General features: G+C 41.7%; 2 protein-coding genes across 5 annotated transcripts in view; both read right to left on the bottom strand.

The window, feature by feature from the left end:
- LOC144889548 (uncharacterized) overlaps positions 1-13,266 on the bottom strand; it is a 121,078-nt gene that overhangs the window by 12,453 nt on the left and 95,359 nt on the right. For both annotated transcript variants that reach the window (XM_078770229.1, XM_078770230.1), the window contains exon 7: positions 8,804-8,826. In XM_078770229.1, the coding sequence (XP_078626355.1) occupies positions 8,804-8,826 (23 nt within the window). The remainder of the gene's footprint in view (positions 1-8,803; positions 8,827-13,266) is intronic.
- LOC137415872 (E3 ubiquitin/ISG15 ligase TRIM25) overlaps positions 1-13,266 on the bottom strand; it is a 732,877-nt gene that overhangs the window by 658,022 nt on the left and 61,589 nt on the right. The window lies entirely within an intron of this gene.

The following is a 13,266-nucleotide window of genomic DNA, read 5'->3' as shown; positions in this document are numbered from 1 at the left end:
TTTTTGAATAATCAATTAATTGAGGAGTTATTTAATTATTAGCGATTAATTAAGTACTTATTTAATTAATCAAATTTCCTTTCTCTTCTGACCATTAACTCAGGCACCTTTTGAGTTAGGAAGCTGATATTTGGACATGCCAATGACCAGGTGATTTGGCTGCAAAGGCTATTTTTGATTTATTAATTAATCAATTAATCAATTAATCGATTAATTATTTCATTATTCAATTAATGACAACAACAAAAAAAATTCAACTTAGATTCTGATGAAATGGTGGTGGTTTATGTGTTTCATTGGCGAATTGATTAATAATTTAATTTTTTTATGATTATTATTTATTTATTTTCATTATTAATCATTTATTTGTTTTCTTTCTCATCTGGGCAATATCTCAGGCACCTTTTGAGCGAGGAAGCTAATATTTGGACATGACAGTGACCAAGTGGTGTGACTATAAAGGATATTTTTGATTTATTGATTAATAATTTAATAGATTAATTATTTATTGATTAATCAATTAATTATTTAATTTTTAATAATGACATATTTAATTAAATTTCTAAAAGATACATCTTCGGATGAAGCACTGGTGGTTTAGTAATGCTATTAGCCAGTTGATTAAAAAAATATTTTATGATAATCTTTTGTTGATTTTAATTATGCAATTAATCAATCAATTATTGCACACCTCTCCCTCCCAATTTATTTTTGATAAGTTGCACTGCAGTATTGCAGGGCACCGGAGGCACCCCGGGAATGCCGCGCTGTGGGATATTTAATTATTTGGCATAGGGGCGGTGTACTTTGAATGTATCTGTACTTGTTTTAATGTATTTTGTTGAAAAATATGGTTTAAATCGAGAAATTTCAATAACAGAGTTTACACACACAAGGAAATTCGACGCAGGAGGAGGCCATTCGGCCCATCATGCCTGCACCACATCAATACCAGACAAATTTATATGCTGTATTAAAAAGGAAAATGCATAACGTTTTTTTATTTGTTTTTTTGTTGTTTTTTGTGGGGTTTTTTGTAGGCATTTTGTAATATTATTTTTTTTCTTTCGGGAGGGTGGAGGAGGAGTGGGCAAAGACGGTTCTTGGGTGAAAAACACACATCAACCACACACCACCACTTGAAGAGACCACACTGACAACACTTCACACAGATGCACATAATCACCCATCCACACATGATCTGCGGACAAATCCAACAATATCCCTGCACTCGTCTATCTCAAATGCATCTAGCTACCTATCTAATTCTAATTTAAACTTATCAACTGTTTCTCTTGCCACTGCCTTTCCAGGGAGACAATTCCATGGATTAAATACCCTCCGAGTGAAAGACCTGTGCCTTATTACCACCTTAACTCTCCTCTTCTTCACTCTCAGGTGATGGCCCCTAGTTCTATCACTGTCCACTGGGCTGCATAATTATTCTGCACTTATTTTGTCTCTACCCTTCATTATCTTAAACATCTCTATTATATCCCCTCGTAACCACCTCCTTTCTAATGTATAAATAATTTTTCCCATCTCGTCTTCAGTTGTCTTACCCTTCCTTCCATCTATGGTACACTGAATCTTGTAGTGAGGCAGTTGCCCTGAAACAACTTGCCTTTGACTCTTGGAAGGCAAATCCAAATGAAGGCAAACTCAGTTCCTTCCACCAAGATCAGAACAAGTGTGTGTCTACCCTCAGGAGTGCCAGGAAGCACTATCTCTCCACACTCAAGAATGAACTCTCAAACCTGTCTCCTTCCTCCAAATCCTGGTGGCATCTGGTCAAATCCGTTTCTGGTGTTTGTTTCCCCTCCATCCCCTCCCTTACCTCAAATGGCTACACAGTTGACACCGCACGTGACAAAGCCGAATGCCTTAACTCTGTGTTTGCCTCAAAATATTGTGCCCCAAACAAAATCTCTCTAAGTTCCCACCTTACCCAGTCGAACCCAACTACTCATGGACTCTGTGTCCTTCTCTCCTGACAAGGTGGAGAAGTTTTTGTCAAACCTCGACTCTGATTCTGTAACTGGACCAGACGGCATCAGCCCACGGGTCCTAAAATCCTGCTCTTCCGCTCTATCTCACCTTCTCTCTGTTCTTTTCACCCTCTCTTTTGCTCAAGGTCATCTGCCAGCATCATGGAAATCAGCAAACATTACCGCTTTACACAAAAAATGTGCAAAAACAGATCCTTGCAACTACAGACCAATCAGCCTGCTCCCAATTATCAGCAAAGTCATGGAATCCATCATTGCTTCGGATATCAAATCCTTCCTCTTCTCCAATGGCTTGATCTCTGATCATCAATTTGGATTCAGACCAGGTCATTCTACTCTGGACATGTTGCTTCTGCTGTCTCAGCAATGGATGGAGGTCCTCAATGCCAAACACAAAATCAGAGCTGTCTCCCATGACATATCACGTGCCTTCGATATGGTCTGGCACCCAGCTCTGCTCACCAAACTTTCCTCCTATGGTATCTATAGAAATATCCACTCATAGCTTGCGGACTTCCTCTCTGGTCGTAGGCAACGTATGGCCCTGAATGGATTTTTCTCATCTGCCCTGCCTGTTCTGGCTGAAGTTCCCTAAGGTAGTGTTCTGGGCCCTGTGCTATTTCTGGTCTTCATCAATGATCTCTCCAACTCTCTGGAAAATCCTCTCTCTATCTCTTTGCTGATGACTCCACTCTCTGCCGCTCCATTCCTCATCCCTCAGATCGGCAGTCTGCAGCCTCCTCACTCTCTGCAGACCTGGACAAAATCACAGACTGGTCAAATAAGTGGAACATGTCTTACATTCCTGACAAATCGCACACTCTTACTATGTCTCTCCGAAAATACCGACTGGAAAAACCCTCCCATCTGCTTTCTCAACAATCCTCTCCAATAAGTTCTGTCGCTCAAGCTTTTGGGTCTCACAATCTGCCATGATCTTTCTTGGGAAAACCACATTTCCAAGCTCGCCGCCAAAGCCAGTTGCTGACTGGGCATCCTCCGTCATGCGAAGTCCTTCCTTGGCACACCTGAGCTCCTCACCACATGCAAGGCTTTCATCCGCAGCTCAATGGAATACTGTTCCCCCCCTCTCGGCCTGTGCTCATGCCTCACACCTAGCTCGGCTTCACGCTGTTGAAACCAAAGCTTTCAGAATTATTGGAATCCCCTGCGATGAAGCTAACTCCGAGGGTCTTTCACTCACTCAGCGCAGGCAGGTTGGTGGTCTTTCTGTCTTCTACCGACTCCTCTCCAGCCTTGCTCCCCCAGCTCTCTCTGTGCTCTGTCCCGCAAATATTCCTACAGGTCACACAAGATCTGCCAGCAACCCTCTTATGGTTAAACTGCCAAAATCTCTGCTCACTCTGCTCTCTGCTCTCTGCTCACCTTCCCTCTTTCATTCCCCTTTTCTCCCACCTCTGGAACAAACTCCCCCACTCCCTTCAATCCCACGCCTCCCTCCAGGTCTTTAAAACAGCTGTGCACCACCATCTCTTATCTTCCCCCATCCAAAACCTTGATCTTTTCTACCCCCGCTAATTCACCCCAGATACACGTTTTCGAAATTCCAACTTCTTTCCTGGAAGTCCTTGCTGTGTCCATATATTTTATACCTCTCCCACCTCCCCCCAAGCCCTCTCCCTCCCACACATCTCCCGATGTCCCTGCTCTCAAATGTTGTGTTTGTGTGCTTCCTCCCCTTCTCTCCCCATCTTGTCTACCGCTCCCCTTTTTATATACTTTGTTTGCTTGTTTGTTTGATAAATGTTAGCTCTTTCACGAGCCTTGATTCTGTATACAAAAAAAGAAAAAAGAAACAAAAAAGATGAATGGGGAAAGAAACACTCTGGAAGGAAAAACTGAAAAATATGGAACGAAGAAGAACGATGGAACGAAGAAAAATATGAAATATGGAACGAAGAGCGCATGGGGTGGAAGGGTGGGGGGTAGGGGGGATTAACAAGGGTGGAAAAGATCATGGTTTTGGATCGGGATGATCTGAGATGTTCACCACCATCTTAGTCCATCCCTCATAAAAAACCATGATCTTTTCCATCCCCATTAACATCTCCAAGCCCACGTCTCTCCAAATTTTCAGTTTTTCTTTCGTGATAGCTTGCTTATGTATCCAACTTGTCCACCCATGCATCATCCCCTACCCCTCATTCTTCCCAACATCCATTGCTTGTCCAAGTCTCCCTCTATTTTGCACATCAACTCTACTGTTGGTGTTTCCACCCTCTCTCTCTACTGTTCCTTTTGTTCTGTTGCATCCTGATCCATTCAGTGTTCTTGTACTTCCATGAGCCTTGACTCGGTGAACAAAGAATAATAATAATAATAATAATAATTTTGAAAAAATACCATTTTGCTTCTTCTGCAGTGACAGTCATCTTTGGACGACATAAAACAATTCCCACACAGCATTTAAAGGTGCCACTAACGTGCAGTCCCACTACCATGCTAACATCCCTTCTATTTCCTCCCTCTTCCTTCCTCCTCCTTCCTGGTGAAAATTTAACAGGAAGCTTTTTAAAATTGATTCCCAAACATCAGTTTAACCTCATTGAGCAGGTGATTAGCATTAACCCGGTGTGTACCCCGGTTTAGAATAGGTACACCGTATCCCTGCGTGTCGTAAGAGGCGACTAAAAGGGTTGGCGTCAAGAAGGGCATCCGGCCATAAAAACATTGCCTCAAAAAGAAAACCATGACAATTACAACTACATATGGGCAGGGTACAGCCCGAAGTGGAGATCGGTTTCTGAGGTTTGGGACATGGAATGTAGGGACAATGACAGGGAGATCAGGAGAAGTGGTGGAAGTCTTGGTCAGAAGAAGAGTGGACATATGTTGTGTGCAGGAGACGAGATGGAAGGGAAGTGGTGTGAGAATGGTGAAGGGTAGGCAGGGACAGAAATACAAGTTTGTGTGGCAAGGGTGCCTGGAGGGCGTGAATGGTGTTGGTGTCCTGTTTTCTGAGGAGTTTGTAGACAGTGTGGTGAGTGTGACTAAAGTGAGTGAAAGGTTGATGATAGTGAAAACGATGATTGGAAAGCTCTTGGTGAACATCATCTCGGGATATGCTCCGCAGGTTGGTCGGAGCGATGAAGAGAAGGACAAGTTCTGGTGTGCTATAGAGAAGCTGATGGAAAACGTGAAAGATGAGGAAGTTGTTGTGGTAGGAGGAGACCTAAATGGACATGTGGGAAGGAGTATGTACGGTTTTGAGGGAGTTCATTGGGGTTACTGATATGGTGTGAGAAATGGAGAAGGTGAAAGGATTTTGGAGTTTGCTGATGGAGCTGATTTGTTGATTTGTAATACTCAGTTCCAGAAAGAGGATAATAATCTTGTTACATACACGTCAGGTGGGTCGACGACAACCGTTGACTACCTGATGGTGCATAGGCGAGATAGGGGGCACCTCTGGGACACAAAGGTGATCCCGGGGGAGGAGGCTGTTTCACAGCACCACTTGGTTGTCTGCGACATAAGGGTGAAAGGTGCGAGGAGAGCTCGGAGGGTGAAGTACCAACCGAGAATGAAGGTGTGGAGGTTGAAAGAGGTGACAGTGAAGGAGGCATTAAAAGAGAGGCTGAGTATGGTCGAGGATGATGTGGTTGAGCTTGAAAGTAGTTGGATGTCAATGAAAGATAGTCTGTTGGGAGCCGTTGGTGAGGTATGTGGATGGACAAAAGGACCACCGAGGCACTCGGAAACATGGTGGTGGGATGATGAAGTTGGAAAGAAGATTGACGAGAAGAGGAAGAAGTTCAAGGAGTGGCAGAAGGCGAAGGGTATGGGGGCAGAAAAGGCAGAGCATGAAAGTTATAAGACAGCCAAGAAGGCTGCAAAGAAAGAGGTACTAAAGGCACAGGAGGCATGTAGGAAAATGTTCGGAGAACGCTTGGATTCGGAAGAGGGTCAGAGAGCGGTATTCAGGATTGCAAAGCAGATCGAGAAAGAGAGGTGTGATGTGATGGGGGTGAGTTGCTTGAAGGATGAAGTGGGACAAATCGTTGTGGACCCAGATGGAAATAAAGGAAGATGGAAGAGATATATGGAAATACTGTTGAACGCAGAGAATGAATGGGATGGCAACAGAGAGAGTAACCCAGTTTTAGGACCGGCAGAGAAGATAACTGAGAAGGAAGTTGAGGAAGCGATAAAAGCAATGAAGAGTAGAAAAGCGGGAGGGCCGACGGGAGTTGTGGGAGATATGTTGAAGGCAGCAGGAAGATGGGGTGTGAAGAGAATGGCAGAGATCTGCAATCTGGTGGTGAAAGAAGGCCACATTCCAGTGGATTGGGAACTGAGTACCCTCGTCCCTCTATACAAGGGGAAAGGTGACCCTCTGGACTGTGGCTCGTATCGAGCGATAAAGTTATTGGAGCATGGAATGAAGGTATTGGAAAGGGTGTTGGAGAAGAGGATAAGGAAGAAAGTGAGATTGACGAAATGCAGTTTGGATTTATGCCAGGAAGAGGAATGACAGACGCGCTCTTTATTGTGAGCCAGTTGCAGGAGAAGTATATGGAGAAGAGGAAGAAGTTGTTTCTTGGGTTTGTTGACCTGGAGAAAGCATTCGATAGGGTTCCACGTGAAGTAGTGACATGGGCATTGAGGAAGTTAGGAGTGGAGGAATGGTTGATCAGAGTAGTGATGGCAATGTACAAAAGAGCATGCACAGGTGTAAGGACGAAGGACGGGAACAGTGGTGAGTTTGAGGTGAAGGTGGGAGTGCATCACGGGTCAGTACTAATTCCACTACTATTTTTAGCTGTGATGGATGTGCTGGCTCAGAACGTAAAGGAGGGTTTACCGTAGGAGTTGTTGTATGCAGATGATCTGGTGTTGATTGCAGAAAGTATGGATGGACTGAAGGAGAAGATGAACAAGTGGAAGGAATGAATGGAGACAAAAGGTCTGAAGGTGAATATCGGAAAAACGAAGGTGATGGCAAGTGGTAAAGCATGTGGTGAGGTGGAAAGAACTGGGAAGTGGCCATGTGCTGTGTGCAGGAAGGGTGTCGGAGTGAATTCCATTCAATGTACAATGTGCGCTGAGTGGGTTCATCAAAAATGTAGTGGTTTGAGAGGGTCATTAACCAGTGTGGCACCTACATTCAAGTGTAAGGTGTGCACAGAGGGAGCTGCAGATGGAGGAAATGTTGAGTTGGATCTTGGAGATGGCGTGAAGCTGGAAGGTGTGAAAACATTTTGTTACCTTGGAGACATGCTGAATGGAGAAGGTGGATCAGACTCGGCAACAGTTGCTCGAGTGAGATGTGCATGGAAGAAGTTTCGGGAACTGAGTGGCGTGCTGATGAGGAGGGGAGTGTCATTGAAGCTGAAGGGAAAGGTGTATGCTGCATGTGTGAGAAGTGTTATGATTTATGGGAGTGAGACATGGGTAATGAACGTGGAGCAGCAACGAAGGCTGGAAAGGGTGGAAATGCGAATGGTTCGGTGGATGTGTGGAGTATCGTTGAGAGAGAGGAAGACAAATGATGAATTGCGAAAGTTGATGGGAATAGAGCCTGTGATGGATGCTGTGAAGAGAAACAGGTTGAGATGGTTTGGTCATGTGTTGAGGAAGGATGAAAGTGACTGGTTGAAAAGAGTGATGGAAATGAATGTAGAAGGAAGTAGAGGGCGGGGAAGACCGAGAAAAACTTGGCTAAAGATGGTCGAAAAAGAAATGCGGGCAAGGGGGTTAACAAGGGGAGATGCAGAGAATAGGGCAAAATGGAGAACATTGTCATGGGGACCGCAAGGCTAACCCCCGCTCTTGCAGGGAAAATGGCCTTAAAATGCATGTTGTTGTTGTTGTTGTTGTATTAGCATTGGGATTCGGGTGAGACAGCTGTCCAAGGCCATATGCAGAAAAGTAAACCATATGGCCATCAGGATCTGCCACAATCTGCTACTATGTATATATACAGTATATATCAGACCAAAATGTTCCAGAATTTTTTCATGAGAATGACCCAAAGAGAAGAGGTTAAAAGATTAACTTTTAAGAAAAAAAGTACAGATACATTCAAAGTACACGGCCCCCATGCTAAATACAGAAATAATATATCCTCCAGCCCGCAGTATTAGGCGCCCGGCAATTCCACCGTGCAGCACATATAGACAGTATTGGGAGGGAGATGTGTACAATAATTAATTGATGAAAATAAATAAATTAAATAATTAAATTTCTTAATAATTAAAATTAATAATTTCTTATTAAATATTTAAATTAAAATATTAAAATTAAAATAAGTAAAATAAATAAATAATAATCGTAAAATAATTAATTACTTCATCAATTGGCTAATTGCATACCTAACTAAACCGCCAGTGCTTTATCCAAAGCTGTAACTTTTTGAAAATTAATAAAATCATTGATTATTCCAAAAAATTAAATAATTAATCGATTAATTGATTAATCAATAAATCAAAAATAGCCTTTACAACCAAATCACTTGGTCATTGGCATGTCCAAATATCAGCTTCCTAGTTCAAAAGGTTCCTGAGATATTGCCCAGATGAGAAAGAAAATAAATAAGTGCGTAATAAACCCCCTTCGGTGCCCGGCAATGACGTCATGCAGCGCGTGGAGATGGAATAGCAAAGGAGCGGTGTACAAAAATGTTAAGATGGATAAATATAAAGTAGTCTTTACCAAAAATGACTGAAAACCTTTTTCAGATTGATTGTTAGAGAGATAGTGAAGAAAATTAATATAAATTAGAAAATGTAATTAACCTGGCACAGAACCGTGCAACACAACAACAATCCTACCTTTGTAAGTCTTTTTTGAATCCCTGAAAAGGCAGAAGAGATTATGATTTTAATACCTTAGACAGCGATATACAAAAAACGTTTTCTACCAGTGATCTACAGCAATTATATAACAAAGGCCAAACCACATTTCGCAAGCCGGTACCCTAACCGCTAAGCCAACACCAGGCTCACCTGCGCATGAAGGGAATAATCAATTTTCCTCTTACCTGATCATTTATCCCCACATGTATGTAGGACTTTATAATTAGTTAACACTCAGGCCTTCAATCCCAAAAATGCTGCATAAAAGCAACTCATAAAAGCTGCATAAGGTACGCCCTTTGCATGGAGCGAGCATTAGTCTTCTCATGCCTGTGCTACTTGTAAATACCTACAACTGCCGAGGAACCCAGGTAGGGTATGAATCAGCAAGAGGGCTTATCTTGTGTGGCTTTTATTGGTTGCTTTATGCAATATGCTTCGATTGAAGAGCCAAGTGTTAATTATTTATTAGGTCCTAGCCACAGCTGTGGATAATCGATGACGTCATAGCTGATTCGTTGTTCCCTCCAATTATGGGTGAGAGAGGTGGTGGGCCTTTGGAATTTATATGTTTGTCATTCTATTATTTATATGTTTATATGTTTGTGTTATATTATATATGTTATTTGTGTTTATATGTTCATTTACACTACCGGTCAAAAGTTTTAGAACACCTCAATTTTTCCAGTTTTTGTTGAAATTTACGCAGTAATGTCTCAATGTACTCTGAAATTAAGCATAGAACAAATAAACAATTTGAGATAAAAAGAAATCATAGAATCATTTTGTTTAACAAAATTTAATTTCAATTTATCACTCAGCAAAGTATCCACCTTTTGCAGATATAACCGCCGAACACACTCGTGGCATTCTTTCTACAATGGAAATCAAATATTGTTCGGGAAGTTCTTCCCAACACTGTTGCAGAAGTTCCCACAAATGTGTTGCACTTGTAGGTTTCTTTGCCTTCATCCTTCTGTCCAGTTCATCCCAAACCAGCTCGATGGGGTTTAAGTCTGGAGACTGTGCTGGCCATTCCATGATTTGAAGCCGACCGTCTTGTACTTTTCCTCGAAGGTAGTTTTGACATAGCCTGGAGGTGCGTTTAGGGTCATTATCTTGCTGTAGGATGAACCCCTGACCAACTAGGCGTAGTATACCAGAGGGTATTGCATGGCGCTGCAAAATGCTGTGGTAGCCCTTTTTTTCAGGGTGCCAGTCACTCTGTGCAAGTCGCCAACTCTGGATCCAGCAAAAGAGCCCCAGACCATCACGCTTCCTCCTCCATGTTTGACAGTTGGTGTCACACACTGAGGAACCATCCTTTCGCCTACTCGATGGCGTACAAAAACCCTGCGTGAAGAACCAAAGATTTTAAATTTTGATTCATCGGTCCATAAGACCTTCTTCCAGTCTTCAGTAGTCCCCTGGCAGTGCTTCATGGCCCAGGCAAGCCTCTTTTTCTTATTTTGCCATCTTAGCAATGGCTTTCTTACAGCCACTCGACCTGGCAAACCTGCAGCTCGAAGTCTTCTCTTCACAGTTGAAACTGAGACTTGCTTATTTCGACCAGTGTTAAGCTGTGCTTGAAGCTGTTGTCCTGTGAGCCGCCTATCACACAAGCTGTTGACTCTCAGAATCTTGTCTTCTGATTCTGTTGTGGCTTTGGGTATGCCAGACCTCTTCCTGTTGGAGTTTCCTCCACTTTGCAATGTACTACTTCCTGCAGTGCAATATTGTCCAAATAATGCTTCAGAGGATGTAATAACAGTCTGTTTCAATACTGCTTTCATGCAGACAGGGGGTTTGTTATCAAGTAATCAGCAGAGGTTGGGACACCTGTCAGAATTGTGTGCATCAACTTTCAAGGCTTCATTTACTTACATTGCTGCAGAACAGCTATAAGTTTTTAACCCATTACTTGTTCCCTGAAGAAGGCCTTTTTTTTTACAATATAACTGTGTAATTTACATTATTTTCCCGTTTTTGCAAGCCTAAACTTTTTTTTAAACCTGGAGCAGTTTACTGCTTAACTTTGTACCATTTCAGGTTATTCACTGGACATGAAACTCCGTAAATTTCAATAAAAACTGGAAAAATTGAGGTGTTCTAAAACTTTTGACCGGTGGTGTATATGTTTGTCATGTTATTTAATCATTTATATCGATGTTTGGAATCTATTCTCATTGCACGTGGTATATGTTTTGGCAGCATTGGTGGCGCAAGTTTCTGTCTGCCAGCAAGTCATGAAACTGGTTCCTGGCTGATGCCTTTATTCTTTGGTAAGGGTATGTGGTGTTGGAGTTCTCATGCATGTGCTACTTGTAGATGTCCACAACTGTGGAGGAACTCAGGTAGGGTTTGAAACAGCAAATGGCTTTTCTTTGATGAAGGTTGTGTAGCTGTTGTTCTTGGTTATGTAGCTTTTCTTGGTTGCTGTATGTAGCTTTCTTAGGCTAGAAGGGCTGAGTGTTAACTAATATACAGCATACACTGGATATGTATTTTTACAGTGTACACCAATTCCTTAGTGGGTGTAGGGAAGTGTTTTAGATGGCTCCAAAAAAGATATTTTTTGGGGATTTTGTAAAAATGCCAACAGGATGAGAACACTGGGCAATGCCTGGTACCCCTGCTAGTCTATACTATAAGATAAATGTTTGTCTGCGTGTCAACATATTTTCAGAGTTGTTCAAACGCATCTTTGTGAAACATTCAGCCGTCCATTTGTAAGTACTGGGGAGTGTTTTTAGCCCAATTTTTTTTGGAAAATTCTGAATAAAGGTTCGATTATTTTAAAGATTATCTTTAAAAATTGCTCTATAATACCTATCCGGATTCGGATCTTTACCACAATCTTATCAATTCCTTCTTGTCACACACTCAACCTGTCCACCAATGTCCATAACCTTTTGAGATATCCTGCTCACAGTCAGACAGACAAACACACAGACAGGGGTGAAAACATATCCTGGTGGCGTAGTGGCGGAGGTAGTATGGCACTCGTCAGACAAAAATATGTCATCGATACCGAGGTCTTCATTTGCAGTGATTCAGAAAAGCAGTTACACAAGCCGTACCATCTTCTGTGATTTTTACTAAGTACCTGGAAAAGCTGGATTTTGTAAGGAAGAAGCTCAATGTTTTCCATTAGTAATGATCATGCTGATGTGAAACGGATTCCTGTTTCAGCTGAGAGTCATCCTGTTGGTTTTCATGGATATCTCTCTATCTATTTCCATACAGCTTCATTGGTCTTGGGACACGAACATTAACAAGCCATCCTAAACAGCACTTATTCACGTTTTGTAATGATCAGTATATTTTATCTTTGGCATTAATGCCGTTATTGATTTGTAAGCAGATACACGAGCTGCCAGGACCCTTCTTTTAAATGCTCTCTGCACTCTTTTTGGTGACTTTGTTTCAACGTAGATGTCATAAACAAAGATGCAGCACTGCTACATATTAAATTGTCCGATTATTTTTATTACCTGTAAAAAATTTTTTTTCTGTCACAGGCAATCAAAGGAAATTTGAAATTTACTTACAACCATGTTACTAAGAAAATCTCAGCATGATCAAATGTTGCAATTTTTATGGTCCACCCTGCATGTGGTCACATAAAAACCTGTGTACAATTTTATGGTCACAAAAATAAGGACATTAGGAGACAGCAGTGGTCTCCATGAATTACTAGTGCAGGCCCATATGTCATAACAATATTGTTTGTGTTTTTTGTTTGTTAAAATTGATTTAGCAATGGATTCTGCTTCAGAATATTATAGAGATGTAAAAAAAATAGGGTTCCATTTTTTCTTTTACGTCTAATAGGTAGTAATTCGAAGAAATCCAAGATGGCCGCCATAAAATTTGGAAAATACACTTTTGTGCATATCTTTGTATCTAGATATCATATAAACATGAATAATATGTCCTTTTATATGTTTTCAGACCCAAGGAAGCCATTTCTGCCATTGTTTTTACAGAAAAATGCAAGGAAAATAAAATAGTGGACATATACCAGCCAAAGTGGGGTCGGCCGGCATGAAATCGGTTAATTAAGTTTCCACCATCTAGTTAAGGTCTGGTTTTGACTGTGTTGACGAAATGTGATTCTGAATAGTAGTATCTATCTTTGCAGGACCGACGACAGTTCAAGAGTGTCTAGAAAATTACACCTACCTTCAAGATGAGTGACTCACCACCCAGGAAGATTGAGAAGTCAGTAGATTTCGGACTTTGTTTTGTATGCCAAATGGCCATAGGGCAAACAGACTATACAACCTTTGTAACGAAACCAAAACTCTCCTCTGTCGAGAAACTGATGGCAGGTGCTGAGGAACAGTACACGTATGGTGAAACAAAGTTTGCATCATTGAATAGACGTTTGCAATATTCCTCTGCTGAAGAATTGCTCGCAAAAGGTCTCCGCTACC

The sequence above is a fragment of the Myxine glutinosa genome, chromosome 1, assembly GCF_964187855.1.
Source record: "Myxine glutinosa chromosome 1, kmMyxGlut1.1, whole genome shotgun sequence".
In the NCBI taxonomy this organism is placed as follows: Eukaryota; Metazoa; Chordata; class Myxini; order Myxiniformes; family Myxinidae; genus Myxine; species Myxine glutinosa.
The sequence above is the reverse complement of the archived record's forward strand: the minus strand, read 5'-3'. Positions and strand labels throughout refer to the sequence as shown.